The following is an 18,685-nucleotide window of genomic DNA, read 5'->3' on the forward strand; positions in this document are numbered from 1 at the left end:
ATTTTCCTATGAGCTTTTTGAACTTTTGGAGATTACTGTAAAAATTTCACTTAAGTTGTTACCTATTTAACATATGATCCCTGTGGAATTTTTGAATTCTCGAAGGATTAGAATTGTTAAAAAGGGACTTCACTTTTCCAGGTGAGGGCAATTTGAAAACCTTTCTTCCTTAAGTTACTAGTACCATCCTAAACCCTGCACATTAGGATACCACCTTGTCATTGACTATTTGCGATTTATATGGCAAGCACAACTTTATTAAACCAAGAAATCAATGCACTAAAATCCACCATGGCCAACATTACCAAATCATCTAAAGTCATCTTGATGAACCTGAAAGGACTTAAAAGGCTTACGTGTACCAGCAAATCAATGAGTTAAAAGAACTTACAAACAATAGGTTTGAAGAGATAATGGGTGCAATTCAGTTAGCATCTAGACAAGATACAGGAAGATAATTAAAGGGCTACTCGGAAGACCTATCTTTCGAGGAGAGTCAAGCCTCAGGAATGGGCAATCCCTAGTCCTCAATCAACCTAAAGGTACTTCCTTTAGGATTGGTCATTCCTCTAGAGCTATAGGTGGGAAGACTTGGTAGACCATCCTTTTGTAAGTTTACCAATCATTAATTTGATGATATAGATGAAAATTGGGATAGACAAGAGCAAGAAGAACATCATCATAGACCATATCAACTAGTCTATAGGAATGGCAGAGAAAACTTTAGAAGGGCACTATTGATAACATCACCAAGAAGGTTAAGGTTTGGGCCCCTGAATTTGATGGACAATTGAATCCTAGTGCATTCTTAGATTAGTTAGCTAGCATAGAAGATTATTTGGAATGTTATGCCATGAGTAATACTTAATGGGTTTGGTTTACAAAGATGAAGCTTGTGGGATTTGCTAGAAAGTATTGGCAAAATGTTCAGAAGAACATTGAGTGATGGGGCTATCCATATAAGATGAAATGAAGGCCAAGTTGAAAGAAAAAAAAAATGCCGACTCATTATAAGAGTCAACTATACGACAAATACTTCAATCTATGGAAACTCTCCACAGCTTATGAGTACATATCCCAATTTAATCACCTTCTGATTAGATGCGATGTGGATGAAGAAGAATGGTGCACCATTACCAAGTTTGTTAATGGACTCAAGCTGTATGTATAAAAGGAGCTCAAGTTAAACTTTCTAGAGTCTCTTGAAGGGGCTTATCCTAATACCTTGAAAGTAGAGTCTCTATCACAGTACTTTTCTGTCAAGTGTACCAACATGCAGAGCAATCAGCTTAGACAAGTAAGAACTTTCATTTTGTCTAAATGACCTATAAGAGCACCTACATCTAGGCTCAGCTCATCTTTTACACCTGGTCAAGCAATTGGGTTCAAGGGTAGTACCTCTAAACTTAGTGAGATTGTAGTTCTTGCTTCGGCTCCGACAATTCTCTTATTGAGTGTTTTTGCTATCACTCAAAGGGTCACATTGCTTCAAAATGCCCATAATGTGTAACATCCCAGAGAATTTAACCCCTAATTAGTTGAATAAATAAGATTAATTAAGTAAATTAATATAGTGTGTGATTACATAAAGTTAACAGATATTTTGGTTTGTAATTGCAGCTCTAAGATTGAGTCCAGAATGAAGTCAAGCACCCGAACATCAAAAAGTGAGAAAAACAAAGAGGAATGATTTTGTGTCACATGCCGCGGCGCATGGTCACATTTTTTGTAGAAATAAGAACTTGAAACAGATAGAAAAATGAAGAGAAACAAAAGGAGGAAATAGAGAGCTCATGGAAACCTTTGCTAGGGCTCGTGATTTGGAAGCATTGGAAGTATTTCAAAGCTTTTAAATACTAGATGCAAGTTCCCTAAACTTAAATCTCACTTCTCTCTTGTTTTCTTGAACATGGAAATTAGGTTTGTTAGAAAAGATAATTTTCAATCCATAAAAGCTATAGGTTTAAACTCATTGACTTAAACATAGTTAATGGAAAGTTGTTTAAGCTATCTAAATCTAGCATTTATGGTGTTGTGAGTTTTGGTAATTGTGAGGTAATAAATACTCGAAATTCCATCTTAAATGAAGTGGTTTGAGCAATGTGAAGCCATTAATAACTAGCTGGGAGTTCAATAAGGTTAATGTGACTTCAAGGAAGCTAATAGCCCCTATGGCTACCTTTGTCTATGAGGAGAGTGTTGAAGTGTTGAACTAGATGTTGGAAATTATCCTAAGGATGTTATTGACAAATTGTTGATGTGAATCAATGTAAAGTAATTACAACTTGGCACCATTCAAACTTGGATTAGCTTTGGAAGTGTGTATTTGAGGGTTAAATTTTTGAGCTCTCAAAGGTTTGAGATAATCGAAGGAAATCTTTCTTTTACTTTTATGTATTAATTGATTTATTGATTTAAATGTTATAATTGAAATGTGTGAGCTTATTTAAAATGCAAGCGTGGCAAGAAATTTTTGAAAATAAAATAGAATTTTGTGGAGTTCAATAATATAATTGTATGGAGTTTAATGATATGATTATATAGAGTTTAATGATATAATGTTGTGGAGTTTAACAAATGTTTATGATGAGAAGTTCGATTATGTAAAGTGAAGTGGAGTTCAATGATTTGTGTATATGTGTTATGTGATGCCCATTTATGACTTGAGTACAATGATGATCTTATGCATGCCTGTATCATGAATATTCATATGCTATGAGATGTTACATCTGTATGCATTGCATGATCATGTAAGACAAGAGTTCGCCTAGGAAAAGGAGTAACGAGTTTAAAATCCATGTTGTAAGGCTACCATTAGAGCTCGATAGTTTGCTTGAATTTATTATTTTTATTATCCCACTTGTTTGATGAGTGTAATGACCTTAAAATTAAAAAAAAATAAAAATTAAAAAAAATTAAAAAAAATAATTTTTCCTATTATTTCCCAATTTATATTTTCTTTAAAATTTATTTATGGAAAATGGAAAAGGGTGAATTAGTGAAAATTATATTAATAGCTTACTTGAAGGTTTAAAATTTAAATATTTTTAGATATTAATTTTATTTAGTTTAAAATTTTAGAAAATTTACCAAAGTGCCCGTGTCTTTTATGTTATTAGAGACAATGTTGGGCTCTCTTTTGTAATTTTTGCAATTCCTCAAAATTTAAATTTATATTTCTCCTTCGGTCAGATACGGGCACCGCCTCTTTCATTTTTCTTTCTCCTTCTTCGAAAATTCCAGAAACCAGAGAGATCACCTCTTCTCTCCCTTCAGCCTTCGTCCTTGCCGTCGCCGGTGTGAGTGTGGGCTAGAGAGAAAGTCGAGAGTTTTGGTCCTTTGTTCTTCTCCATCCATTCTCTTTCTGTGTTTCTGAAGTGTGCGAGTGAGGAGCTTGGCTGCTCAGTCCGTCGCTGATGTCGGTGTTCGCTATGAATCCGCTACTGTCAAGACTCAAAGTTGCGAGTTCGTCCTTCATGTAATGGTGATGCCTGAATCTCTCCCCTGTTTTCTCGTCACTGAATCCTCCTTTCCCATTTTTTCCTTGATCTGTTATCGGTGCTCGAGTGAGAAAGGAACCGGAATTCTTGATCTCTTTCGCCTTCTCCTTTCCTTCCTCAATTTCCTTCAACATTGCGAATGAGGTTGTCAGCTAGAACGCCGTCCGCCGCCGCTGGAGATATAATACATGATTTCTCCTACTCCTCTGTTTCGCGCCGTTCTCTGAGCTCTGTTCGGCTGGCCGTTGTGCGTGCATGAGGATCTCTTTCTTCCTCTTCCTTGTTCGAACAGCAGTGTACCCTTTTACTTTTTGATATTATTGATCAAAGGTATGGATTTTCAAATCCCTTTCTTCCTCCTCGGTTTTGTATGTGTGTATGTGTTAGAGAAACCATTGGCTTCGAACTCTCTTTCTTGATGGTCTTGTGTGATTAAGTGCGTGAGTTTATGATGGAAGCCACAAGAATTTCCTTTCCCTCTGTTACTGCTGCATGTAACCGTTTATGTTGGACATGAGTTTTTAGGAGAAGACTTGTTAGGGTCTATATGTGGCTTGGATAAAGAATTAAGGAAAGCAAGAAGCTTGTCACACTAATTTTCTCTTGCACATACAGTGTGTTTGACAGAATGATGGAGTGAAAATTTTTATATAAATGAGTGCTTAAACTTTACCAAATTAATCCTAATTAAATTTTAATGTTTAGGTCACTTGATTTTTTTATATATATATACGAATATATTAATATGTGTTATGTGAATATGTTTATGTGGCTAGGATTGTAGATTCTCCTTTATTGCTTGTTTGATCCTACACATGCCTGAGCTATGAGAGGATTTGAATAAAAATGAAGATGGTTTGACCTGATGGTGTATAGATTAGAGTTTGAACATGTTAGGTGAAATTTTGAAACTGTTAGAATAGTTTGGGTCTTGAAGCATAGAGGAACAAGGAAGAAATTTGTTATGCTGGATGATATTTATGATATTGAATTAAAAGTGTCATAAGATCGGTTGTGGTTGTGTAAGGTAAGGAATTGTACTATTTTGAATAATGTGTACTTTAAGAAGAATTATCGAAGAGCCTTAAGGATAAATCATTTATCAGTTACTAAAGGAAGGAGGTATGGTTAAGATGAATATGTCATTATAGGTAGGAGAAAGGAATATAAAGAATATAATTCTAAATATGGATAGTGGATTAAGGACAAATAAGGATTGAGGACTTTAAAAATTGTTCTAGATTACATATTGGGTTCACGAATGTTAGTTAGAAATATATGAATTGGAGTTCTTATTAAAGAAAGTTGTTTATTCTTTTGGTCTAGGTAATAGCATAGCTAAAGGGAAATGGAGAGGCATTTAAAAAGCACATATTATTATTTTGGGAATTATCAGGTAAGTGGATAGCGTCCTAACTGATATTTTATCGAAATCTCTTTTATTTGAATATTACATTTTTATGCAAATTATTTTTACGACAACAATGTGATTATGAGACATTTTGTTGATTAAATTATTTTATTTTGTGAAATTATTTTACCAGAATTGATCATTTTGGTTAATCAGTAAATACAAGTTTGAATTTTAATTGTGGGATTTCAATTTGAAAATTATTGAATTGTTACGGAAAAACGATTCATGCGAGTTCGAAGTTGAAAGTTTTTTTTATAAATGCAAGCATAAGCATTGGATATAAAATTTGATTCTGGCAAGTTTTAATGCTTAAAAGTATTCATGCGAGTTTGATTTTGAGAATGAGAACTGTATCTTGAAAGTGATGATTTTCTCGCATGTTTGAAAATGATTTTAAAAAGGGACTTTTATGTAGAACACTGGTTGCTAACGGCAGTTCCGTTAGCCCTTGGCGCGCCATGGTACACCTAGCTAGCAGGGTGTTTATAGGAGGTGCTAGCCCCGTGCGATGACCAACGCACGTGGAATGGAGGGATGATTATTCGTGGGCTTTATACCCGCGTTTGATTTCGTGGCTTCAAGCCGCGTTTGGTTAGCATTACCTTCGTGGACTGTGTGTCCACGTTTGTTTCGTGGCTTCGGCTGCGTTTGGTTACATATCCTCGTGGACTGTGTGTCCACGTTTGTTTTCGTGGCATAAGTCGCGTTTGGTTAGTTACCCTCGTGGACTGTGTGTCCACGTTTGTAAATTGTTCTGATAAGTCCCTATAATTATGAATCCAAGTATTTGAGGATTTTATATTCCATTGATGTTACTCAGTAATTTGTTTATAACTATTTATCTCATTTATGTGTTTTCTTGGAAGCAAGTCCTATTAATATTCACTATGATAGTTCAATGATTTAAGATTTAATTTAAAAAAAAATTTATAAAGTTATTCTATTTTAAAGTTTATTACATTTTTATGAAAATTGTTGTCTCTTTGACTCACAATTATTTTAAACTTTCCTTTTTATTCAAGTTCTGTTAATTATTGTTGGGACGTTATTCACTGGAAGTTATTATTTTGGTCTCAGACGGTATAGTTAAACTCATGGCTCGAGATATCCATTAAGGAGTTTTATTGCTGAATTGAAGCAGAAGAATCATTTTAGTCAAATCCTAATTTGTTGAAAAATTTGAACTTTACACCTACGTTGGTGTCTGGCCTTAGGTGCTCCACGTAGATTACAGGTAGGATCCTCACATTTCTTTTAAAATTTAATATCTGATTTAGTATTATAACAATTTTTAATTAGTTTATTAGTGTGTTTGACAACTCCGCCTATGTTTATAGCCGGTCCCAAGCCCGGGTAAAGGAGGAGGGTTGTGTTAGGCCATCAACAGCCAATGTAAAAATTTGTTGAATCTATCATGAACATGGACAAGACGGAATATTTATATTGTAAATTTGGTAAAGGACTATTCGAAAATAATTTGGAAGTGAAATTGGGAGATCAAATTATACCTCAAGTGGAAAAGTTTAGATATTTGGGAGCCATTATTCAAAATGATGGCGAAATCAGTGGAGATATTTCACATAGAATTCAAGCTGGGTGGTTTAATTGGAGAAAAGCTAAAGGAGTTATTTGTGACCGTAAGGTGCCTAATAAACTTAAAGGAAAGTTTTATCGTACTGCTATCAGACCGGCAATGTTATATAGTAGTGAATGCTGGGCTCTAACGGGACAGCAAGAGCATAAAGTTGGAGTAGCAGAGATGAGAATGTTACGATGGATGTGCGGACATACACGTAAAGATAAAATTCGAAATGAGCACATACGCGAAAAAGTGAGGGTGGCACCTATTGAGGAAAAAATGGTAGAAAATCGGTTGAGATGGTTTGGGCATGTACAAAGAAGACCAAGGGAGGCACCAGTGAGAAGAGTGGAACATATAACTTTGAGTCCGATTAAGAGAGGTAGAGGAAGGCCTAAGAGAACACTCTTGGAAGTTGTTGAACGTGATCTCTTAATTAATAATATTTCTAAAAGCTTAATAAATGATAGAGCACAATGGCGTCTTGCAATCCATGTAGCCGACCCCACCTAGTGGGATAAAGGCTTGTTGTTGTTGTTGTTGTTGTTATTAGTGTGTTTGACGTATTAATTTCAGAGTTTCTTCGATCAGGCTTAAGGGATATGAGTTTTGTGTTCATATCCCGTGCCGGTCATACCTAATTTTTGGGGTGTGACAATGAGGAACTATCCCATTAGATAATAAGAGACTAAAACCTACTCTAGTTTTCACTTGTTCAACAAGGAAGCTAGTTTAGGAAAAACAACATCTCATAGTGTGAGATTTGAGAAAAACTATAACCCATAAATGAAATAGGCAACCTTGGCTGGGTCATCCCTCTTGTGATTGGCTAGGATAGTCTCATTTCATAAATGATCCCAATGTGAAATAACCCATGATTTTATGTCGGAGGTATAAGGAAGATAAAAAGGATGTATGATCATACATATTGTAATAGAAAGGACATATGGTTGCCTGTATTGTGACCCTAGTTAAGAAAATCATGTGATTTGATTTATATCAATGTGAAATTAAGTTATGATGCCATTATCTCAAGAACATATGTTATTATGGATGTGAAATGTGAACATATGTTTTGAACATGTTAAAATGGTGTGAGCATGATAATTGATTGTCACTTGCATTTAAATTGATTGATATGCATTAGTATAAGTTAGACTTACCTTGGTTATTAAGTGATTCTACTCACTCCTTTCTTTTCATTATTACAGGAGCTAGCTCATTGAGACACAACCAAGGGAAACATTCTGAGGCTTAGGATTCTATTCTAAATAGTAGGCCTTATTTATTGTAATTCTTATTATGTCTATAATTCGTATGGTATTGCTAACTAGGAAAGTACATATTATTAGTTTACTTGCACTATTAGATTATTGAATTAAATTGTGTATTTTGGGCTTTAGGATAAATGTGTATTGATTGTGGAATCTAAAATAGAGTCAAAATACTAGTACAAGTAAAGAGTGGGAGAAATATAATTGTTGTGAAATGACTATGATGATCGTGAAATTGAGGCTTCCCCTTCTATTTTTGTAATTAAGGGGTTGAGTATTGAAAATATATTTGATATACTAAATTTGTGATGCGGTATATTGTACAAGTCCATTATGATCCATTGAGTTTAGGGTGTAAATTAAGCTTTCGGCACTTGGATTGAATGTTGGGTACCCAAGTTGTGTTTGAAATGTATAAAGGAGTAAGTTGAGGGATGGGTGTCCAATCTTTGACTGAAAAATTATTTGATTGTGAAATCAGTGCCATTAGCTTGAGTTAGAAAAAAGTTCTTTGTAAACACCTAAATCGCCTCAATTGGATATCGAACTGAGAAATGGGGTGCATCTAAAGTTCTGCCCAATTGCTCATATGACAGCAACAATGTTATCAAAATTGTGTAATGCATAGTGGCACATGGTACGGAGGACATTTTGTACTAAAATGCTATTTTTCTCAATGGAAATGCAAATGCTTTATTGTAAACTATATTCCACACTTTCATGAATTTATTCTACTCTAACTTGAGATTTAGAAACAAGTATAAGAACGTTTGAAAATTTTGAAAGCTTGAAATCTTGTGTTGTAAAATTTAAAAACTTTGTAATCCTCTTAGGTTGATCCCTTGGTTACCTCAATTCTTGGAGTTAACTAGAGATTAGTAAGGGAGACTTTACACAGTACATTCTAGTTATTAACTCACATTGTGAGGATGATGCTAATGCCGATGTAGTCATAGATCCAGTTGAATGTCCTTCAGATGTTGATAAGGACATCATCTTTGATGAAAACGGATGTGAGATGCATTGAGTCAAAAATTATGCAATCCATTCTATTAATCCCTTTATCTAATGATTCATAGAAGTGAACAAGTATTTTATAGAGCCGATAATTCAGGCAAGTTGAGCTTATTCAGGTCGAGCTCAATTTAAGCTAGGCTTATTTAGATTGAGTTTGAAGTATCCTACTCTCTTATAGCCAAGCTCGACCCTAACTTTTTTCTATCGGGTTTAGGCTAACCCGTCGAGCTTAGCCAAAATTGCCAATTTTATATACATATGGAGCTGAAAATTTTAGTGGTTGACCTCAATTCAAACCGGGCTTATTTGGATCGGGCTTAAAGTATCATATCCTCTTAAAAAAGCTCATATAGTTAAGCACGACCCTAACTTATTTCGGGCCGGCTCGAATGACCGACTCCTAGTATTTTCCATGCTTTTGTGAAGTGTGGGGACAAAGTTTGCAAGTTAGTATTTAATTGAGGGAGTTCAAGAAATGTTATTTCTAGTCAAGGAGTACCTTGACTTGGTCTCAAGATAAAACCTCACTCAGAACCTTTACATGTTGCATGGGTTGACAAAACTTCTTTACTAATCACCCAGCGGTGCCACGTTCCTCTTCAATTAGGTGACTACAAAGAAGAGATTCTTTGTAATGTTCTCCTTATGGATGTTGCACACATTTTGCTTAGTTGATTGTGGCTTTATGATCACAATGTCATCGACTATGGTCGAGAGAATACCTATACCTTTAAGCATGAAGGCAAGACAATCTTGTTGCATCCTGTTAAGCCTGACAACAATGGCAAATGCCCAAGTAAATTAAAAGGCACAAAACCCAAAACCCTTTTGATAGAAATACAATTTGCGCAGGAAAGTAGAGAAAGTATGATTGTGCTTATTTTGGTGCCTAAGATCTCTTAATGAATTACTACTTTTCAGAAATGCCTAAAGAGGTGCAACAACTCTTAAAGCAATTCTAGGATATCACCCTGGATGAGCTTCCATCTGACCTACCATCAATGAGAGATATCCAATATGCAATTGATTTCATTCCGAGATCACAACTCCCCAACCTAATGCACTACAAGATGAACTCTAAAGATAGAGACGAGCTTAACCGACAAGTTAATGTATTATAGGAAAGGGGTTATATCCAACATAGTATGAGTCCTTGTACAATACTTGCTCTTTTGACTCCAAAGAAAGACGACTGTTGAAGAATGTGCATAGACAGTATAAACATCAACAAAATTACCATTAAGTATAGGTTTTTCAATCCTAGACTTAATGACATGCTTGATTTGGTATCTAGATCTAGTTGGTTTTCAAAAATTCATCTTCAAAGTGGTTATCATTAGATTAGGATTAGACTCAAACATGAGCGGAAGACTCCCTTCAAGATGCAAGATGGGTTGGTCGAATGTCTTGTCATGTTATTCGGATAGTCAAATGCACCAAGCACATTCAAGAGAGTAATGACCCACATTCAAGATGAGTTTAAGTAGACCTCTGTAGCATCATTAGCTTTTTAAGATATTAAGAAAAAGCTTTTTGAAGCTCCAGTCCTGTCTTTGCTAGATTAGAAAGTGTTTTAAAGTTTCTTGTAAAGCATTTAGGACAAAAATAAGTGGTGTTTTGGGTTAAAAAAAATCACCCAGTGGCTTTCTTTAGTGAAAAGCTCAATGCTACTAAGCAAAAATACTCCATTTATGATAAGGACTTTTATGCCTTTGCAAGATCCCTGGAGTATTGGAAGTATTACCTTCTTCCTCAACAGTTTGTTCTTTACTCTGATCATCAAATACTTAGATTCATCTCTGTGGCACCTAAGTTCTAAACATGCTAAGTGGTTTGAATATATTCAAGAATTTACATTTGTTGTCAAGCATCACTCAAGAATAGAAAACAAAGTAGCTGATGCTCTAAGCCGACGAATCAATTTATTGCACACTATAAGTGTTAGTGTCATTGGCTTTAACAACCCTTAAGGATGAGTATGCGGCATGTCTTGATTTTGGGGTAATATATTAGGAAGTTACTAGCGATAATGGTCATGATCATATTAATTTCATCTTTCAAGACAATCATCTCTTCCATAGAAGCAAGCTATGCATCCCACATACTTTTATGCAAGATTTCCTCACATGGAAATTACATGCTAGAGGTTTAGTTAGTCATTCAGGGGTTAATAAAATGGTGGCATTAGTTGAAGACAAGTTCTATTGGCCTTCACTCAAGCATGTCGTGGCTCACATAGTGTATCCATGTTGAACTTGTCAAACTTCTAAAGCTTAAAGATAAAATACTGGTTGGTATACTCTTTTGTCAATCCTTAAGGCACTTTAGAAAGACTTGAGTGTGGACTTTCTCTTCAGATTGCCTCAAACAGCTAGAGGTCATGACTCTGTATTGCCTATTATGGACATATTTTTCAAGATGGCTCATCTTATTCCTTATAGCAAGACCACAGGTGCTTTGCATCTGGCAAAGTTGTTCTTTAAGGAGATTGTGCATCTGTGTGGATTACCTGCTATTATCATATCTGATAAGGATATTAAGTTTGTCAGCTACTTTTGGAAGACCTTATGGAAACTTTTTGGTGCCCAGTTAAAGTTCTCTTCTGCATTCCACCCCTTGATAGATGAGCAAACTGAAGTTATTAATTGAAGTTTGGGTCATTTGTTTAGAAGTTTAATTGGAGACAAGCCAAAGAATTGGGATTTAATTCTACCCACTGCTGAGTTTGCATATAATAATTCGGTGAATTGGTCCACAAGCATAAGTCCCTTCTAGATTGCTCAAGGTTTTAATCCTAAACAGCCTATTGACCTTATGCCAATCTTGTTGACATTTTGCACCTTTGAATCTGCATAATCCTTTGCCATTGCCTTCATGAATTACGTGCTAAAATTAGGCGCAAATTAGCGATGAGTAATGATCAATATAAATTATCTACTAATACTCATCACCAATTTCAAAGCTTTGATATAGATGACTATGTTATGACTCGAATTCGTACAAAATATTACCCTAAGCACACTTTTAAAAAGTTGCAGGCTCGAGCTTTTGGACCTTTTTGCATTGCAAAAAAATTAGGACCTAATGCTTATCTTTTAGAACTACCTCCTGATATGGCCATAAGTCCAGTTTTTAGCCTAATGTGGAGAATCTTATGCCTTACCGGGGGAATTTTTTAGCCTTCACATTTGCTTTCTGATGATTCTACAAGTACTCAGCCTCTACAAGTACCAATCCCATCGCTATCGACTGTCTCGCCACCAATTGAAGAAATTGAAGCCATCATGGATGACCAAATTGTCTTTACCTTTGAGGGGCCCGTCCTTCATTACTTGGTTCATTAGAAAGGTCACTCAAATAAAAATACCACTTGGATTTCAGAAGATGAATTCTGGCATCTTAATCCTATCCTGCTAGAAGCCTATCAACTCTCTACCTCTTTATAGGAGAGTTCTTTGAAGCAAGGGGGAATTAATAGAAAATATGGCAAATATTATTCCAAAAAGAAATAAATTTCCAAATTGCTTTTGCATTATTTAGTTTTTTTGTAAGTTTCCTTCTAAAGAAGGAAATCTGAACTTACTTTATGCTTTTACTTATTTTCTGCCTTTTAAAGAGAAGGAAATCTTAGTTTATAAATTAGACTAGGTTAACTCTTGTATTATACACTTGTTGACGATAGAAACCTGATTGTTCCCTCTCCCTACGTTCTTGTTCAATCTCTTGCTCTCCCACTATTCTGTCCTTCCTCCGATTCCCTCTCGCTCTCTGTTCTCCATTGCTTTAGGATTAAAAAAAAAGAAGAAAATATCTTTCAAGAAAACTGGAGCATAGCTTATACCTGAAAGCCTGTCCTTCAGCATCCGCAAATTAATAGGACATCTCTTGTGAATGCCATCCTAGGTTTAGGCTGATCAGAAGCGTCTCCTGTCACATAGGTTACACAACCCAATGCATGGCCAAGAGTAGCATGAGCCTACAGCAATAAAAAAAATTATGAACATTACACAATATTGAATAGTGTATTAGTACATGTCACCCACAGCCAAGTATAACGGAAGACAAGAGCTTTTTGCCACAACAGAATTAGAATAAAAAAGGATCATTTTATGTCGATGTAGATATTAATATAAAGGATAAAAACCATATCAAGTCACACAGTCCACGAACTGTGAACAGCATGGCCAAGAACTCAAATTTCGTAAATAGAAGGCCCACCTAGTCATTTATCAAGATATATATGCATACATATATATATATATATAAATTATAACAAGCTACACTATTTACCAGCCATGAACAAGGCAACACATTCCTCATTCTCCATGCAACGTATGGAAAAAAACATGTCTAGCTTAATATAATCAACATCAAGGGAAATTGATTAGCAATAATTTGCAGCCACAAAAATACTTCTCTTTAAAAGCAATTGCACCCCTAACAATTGAGCTGCAGAGCTGATTGTTTGCTGATCATTATGTCATTCAACATAATATGTGAATGGGGAAAACTATGATTCACTTTTTAGATGCTTATGTGAAGTTCTTCAATAGATTTATGAAACAATGACCATCTTAAAAAAAAAAAAATCAATACAATCAAGTTTAGGTCCAAAAAAGATCCACCTACCATGTTTTTCTTGAAAGAATCTCAGAAAATGCCAAAGAAAGTTTACCGAGTCTTATACAAAGACACCAAACCAGGGAAGGAGGCTGTAACACCAACCCCCAGAAAAAGATCACCAAAACTGACGTTATCACCATGCTCTACATACAGATCAGCTGTTGCACCACTGGCTCTTGAAATAATAGATTTTACATCTGGAACTTTGCTCTATACAAGATGAGTGGTTAAAAATTTGACCACCAAGCAATTACAGAATGTTAATAAACCTAGCAAAAATAAATCCAATAGCAGATCACAGAGAGAAATTAAATGAACAAAAAAAAGATTCAGCAACAGTAGACCTTTATGTGGTCAGTCCCTGTGACATGATCAGCATCTACATGTGTGTTCATGGTATATTATAAACTTCAGTCCCAATTCTTGAATGAGGGATAAATCTCTATCCACTGTCTTATCTACTGGATCAATCAACTTAACATTAAAAAATCTCCATTAATCATATAATGAATGAGCCTAGAAATTCCCAACAATATAGCCCAAAATACCCACCCCCACTGCCTTAACAACATAAATACCAGAAACACTTTCTGACAATCTCACAGCAACCCCATTTCCAACACAAGCTGATGCAGAGCCAAACTATAAGAAAGATAAAAGAATCCTATATGATTGAGAACTTACCACAGCCAGATTGGGGGGATATAAAACATCAGTGTGGAGATAAGTGTAGGTTGAGGATTCTTTCTCAAAAAGCTCACATTTGTTAAAGGGTTTTTTTTAGCTGTTTCATATTAATTTTTTAAAAAAAAAATCTGTCACAAATTCTTCTACTATTAGTTATAATTTTTTTTTTGGCCAAACCATATCTGCAGGGACAACCGTGTCAATCAGTTTTAGATATGGCAGATTAAGATCTGTCACAAGGATCAAATGTATCATTAGTACTTTACCTGATTGAAATTAAAAAAAAAACACGCATTTTAAGACTATGCACAGATATCAGTCCAGCTAAAATTTGAAATATTTATATAGCACTTACTTACCAGTATATTCTTGAAAGTTTCCTGCAAAAGAAGCATAGACACTATCAGTATTGAGACATTGTTTGAATTGAAGCTAACCAAAACCTAGGAAACACCAATGCTAGCATGACTAAACATATTACATCCTAGAATATTGTGTTACATCTAGTGCAAGTGTTTAACCATGTATTAGATTGGATTAGGCTTCATGTTAAAAGTGTATATGCTTCATAAACCAAAAGTAGAATATAGTTAAATTTTCAATGTTATATTCTCTTTTGCTATTTGTCACTGATGTATACTTTTCTTGTCAATATTACAAGATCTGCTCCAATGCCTTCATAAGAGCTTTTCTTTTTATCAGAAGAAAAAAGGATACAAATTAATGCTCACAACTCATCATCCTATTTAACCAGATAACATCTTCTAGTACACAATTGATGAAAGAATACTAGCTCGTTCCTTTGTTTTGCAATATCTATCATGTCTCTGTCATTTTTTCTTTTTCTTTTTTTTCTTTTTTGATAAGTTTTACTTCATGTTTTAAAGGATAAGCATGACAATCTATTTTCTATCATCAAAATCAAAGACAAGGGATTCAAAACTTAAAAAATGAAAAAATTTGTAATTCAACTTTCCCACATTCAAGGATTTAAAACGGTCAGAACATTCCCACATTTATATCACAAGTTGAATCATCCATAACAGTCAGAACATTCCCACAATTGTAACAAAAGTTAAAGGATCCCAAATGGTAAAAAGATTCCCACATTTGTAAGCCAAGTTAAAGGATCCAAAATGGTCAGAACATTCCCACATTTGTATCACAAGTTAAGAATTCAAAACGGTCAGAACATTCCCATGTTTGTAATTGAACTTACAGGACCCAAAACGTTTAGAACTTACCCATATTTGTAAACCAAGTTCAAGGATTCAAAATGGTCAAAGCATTCCCACATTCATATCACAAGTTAAAGAATCCAAAATTGTCAAAACATTTCTACATTTTTAATCAAAGTTAAAGAATCCAAAACAGTTAGAGCATTCCCGCATATGCAATCGAAGTTAAAGGATCTAAAACGGTCAGAACATTCCTGCATTTGTAATCCAAGTTAAACGATCTAAAACGATAAAGAACAGTCTCACATTTGCAATCAATTGAAATGATCCAAAACGGTCAAAATATTCTCAAATTTGTATTTCTAAAAAAAATATCAAAAACAGTCAAAACATTTTCACATTTGCGATCAAAGATGAGGGATTCAAAAATTTGTAATTCAACTTTCCCACATTCAAGGATTCAAAACGGTCAGAGTATTCCCACATTTGTATCACAAGTTGAATGATCCATAATAGTCAGAACATTCTCACAATTGTAACACAAGTTAAAGGATTCAAAACGGTCAAAAGATTCCCACATTTGCATCACAAGTTAAGGATCCAAAAAGGTCAGAACATTTCCACATTTGTATCACAAGTTAAAGGATCTAAAACGGGTCAAGACATTCCCACATTCATAATCAAAGTTTAAGGATCCAAAATGGTTACAACATCTCCATATTTGCAATCAAAGTTCTAGGATCTAAAACCACATCTATAATCCAAGTTAAAGGATCCAAAAGGAAAAAAAATAATCTCACATTTGCAATTAATTGAAACGATCCAAAACAGTCAAAATATCCAAAATGCTCCAAATATTTTCACTTTTGTAAGTGAAGATGAGGGATTCAAAACAACAAAAAAATACAAAAATTCATAATTCAACTTTCTCACATTCAAGGATTCAAAACGGTCAGAACATTCTCACATTTGTATTACAAGTTGAATGATCCATAGCGCTCAGAATATTCCCACAATTGTAACACAAGTTAAATGATCCAAAATGATAAAATGATTCCCACATTTGTAAGCCAAGTTAAATGATCCAAAATGATCAGAACATTCCCACATTTGTATCACAAGTTAAAAGATCCAAAACGGTCAGAACATTCCTAAGTTAAGGTTCCAAAACGGTCAAAACATTCCCACATTTGTACATTCCCAAGTTAAGGTTCCAAAACAGTCAGAACATTCCCATGTTTGTATCACAAGTTAAAAGATCCAAAATGGTCAGGACATTCCCACGTTTGTACTTAAAGTTCAAAGATCCAAAATGGTCAGAACATTCCGACATTTGTAAACTAAGTTCAAGGATCCAAAATGGTCAAAGCATTCCCACATTTGTATCACAAGGAAAGGATCCAAAATAGTTAAAGCATTGCCACATTTGTATCACAAGTTAAAGGATCGAAAACGGTCAAAACATTCCCACATTTTTAATCAAAGTTAAAGAACCCAAAACCGCATATGCAATCGAAGTTAAAGAATCCAAAATGGTCAAAACATTCCTGCATTTGTAATCTAAGTTAAATGATCTAAAACGATAAAGAACAGTCCCACATTTGCGATCAATTGAAATGATCCAAAACAACTAAAATATTCTCAAATTCGTATTTCTAGTAAAAATATCAAAAATGGTCAAAACATTTTCACCTTTATTATTGAAGATAAGAGATTCAAAACAATAAAAAATTGAAAAATTTGTAATTCAACTTTCCCACATTCAAGGATTCAAAACGGTCAGAACATTCTCACATTTGTATTACAAGTTGAATGATTCATAACGGTAAGAACATTCCCACAATTGTAACACAAGTTAAAGGGTCCAAAATGGTTAAAATCCAAAAAGGTCAGATCATTCCCACATTTGTATCACAACTTAAGGATCCAAAAAGGTCAGATCATTCCCACATTTGTATCACAAGTTAAAGGATCCAAAACGGGTTAAGACATTCCCACATTTATATTCGAAGTTCAAGGATCCAAAACAATTACAACATTCCCACATTTGCAATCAAAGTTCTAAGATCCAAAACCAGGTCCGTAATCCAAGTTAAAGGATCCAAAAGGATAAAGAACAATCCCAGATTTGCAATTAATTGAAATGATCTAAAACGGTCAAAATATTCTCAAATTTGTATTTCAAGTAAAAATATCCAAAATGGTCCAAACATTTTCACTTTTATAACTGAAGAAGAGGGATTCAAAACAATAAAAAAATTCAAAAAGTCATAATTCAACTTTCCCACAATCAAGGATTCAAAACGGTCAGAACATTCTCACATTTGTATCACAAGTTGAATGATCCATAACAGTTAGAACATTCCCACAATTGTAGCACAAGTTAAATGATCCAAAATAGTCAAAAGATTCCTAGATCTGAAAGCCAAGTTATAGGATCCAAAATGATCAGAACATTCCCACATTTGTATCACAAGTTAAGGATCCAGAACGGTCAGAACATTCCCATGTTTGTATCACAAGTTAAATGATCTAAAATGGTCAAGACATTCCCTCATTTGTACTCGAATCAAGGATCCAAAGTGGTCAAAACATTCCCACGTTTGTAATCTAAGTTCAAGGATCTAATATGGTCAAAGCATTACCACATTTGTATCATAAGGTAAGGATCCAAAATGAGTAGAGCATTGCCACATTTGTATCACAAGTTAAAGGATGCAAAACGGTCAGAACATTCTCATATTTTTAATCAAAGCTAAAGAATCCAAAATGGTCAAGGCAATCCCGCATTTGCAATTGAAGTTAAAAGATCCAAAACGGTCAGAACATTTCCACATTTGTAATCCAAGTTAAACAATCCAAAATGATAAAGAACAACTCAACATTTACAACCAATTGAAATGATCCAAAATAGTCAAAATATTCTCAAATTTGTATTTCCAATAAAAATATCAAAAACAGTCAAAACATTTTTACATTTATAATTGAAGATGAGGGATTCAAAACGATAAAAAAATTCAAAAATTTGAAATTCAACTTTCCCACATTCAAGGATTGAAAACAATCAAAACATTCCCACATTTGTATCACACATTGAATGATCCATAACGGTCAGAACATTTTCACAATTGTGACACAAGTTAAAGAATCCAAAACGGTCAAAAGATTCCACATTTGTATCACAAGTTAAGGATCCAAAAAGGTGAGAATATTCCCACATTTGTATCACAAGTTAAAGGATTCAAAACGGTCAAGACATTCCCACATTTGTAATCAAAGTTCAAGGATCCAAAATGGTGAGAACATGGTGCAATTGAAGTTAAAGGATCCAAAATGATCAGAATATTCTCACATTTATAATTCAAGTTAAAGGATCCAAAACAATAAAGAACAATCCTCATTTGCAAATAATT

General features: G+C 34.4%; 1 protein-coding gene across 19 annotated transcripts in view; it reads right to left on the minus strand.

Moving 5' to 3' along the window:
* The window catches only part of LOC129313500 (uncharacterized), a 29,846-nt gene that overhangs the window by 8,951 nt on the left and 2,210 nt on the right, over nt 1-18,685 (minus strand). For 4 of the 19 annotated variants that reach the window (XM_054956685.1, XM_054956687.1, XM_054956688.1 and 1 more), the window contains exons 2-4: nt 14,454-14,474; nt 13,460-13,617; nt 12,626-12,760 (exon numbers count right to left, since the gene is read on the minus strand). In XM_054956685.1, coding sequence (XP_054812660.1) covers nt 12,724-12,760; nt 13,460-13,617; nt 14,454-14,474 — 216 coding nt within the window. In that variant the 3' untranslated portion in view covers nt 12,626-12,723. Of the gene's footprint in view, nt 1-9,512; nt 9,557-12,625; nt 14,475-18,685 lie in introns of all 19 variants that reach the window. The other 15 variants (XR_008593978.1, XR_008593972.1, XR_008593973.1 and 12 more) reach the window with 10 other exon arrangements.

Source organism: Prosopis cineraria, unplaced genomic scaffold (assembly GCF_029017545.1).
Source record: "Prosopis cineraria cultivar Desert tree isolate PC_DT_omini unplaced genomic scaffold, ASM2901754v1 PC6, whole genome shotgun sequence".
Taxonomy (NCBI): Eukaryota; Viridiplantae; Streptophyta; class Magnoliopsida; order Fabales; family Fabaceae; genus Prosopis; species Prosopis cineraria.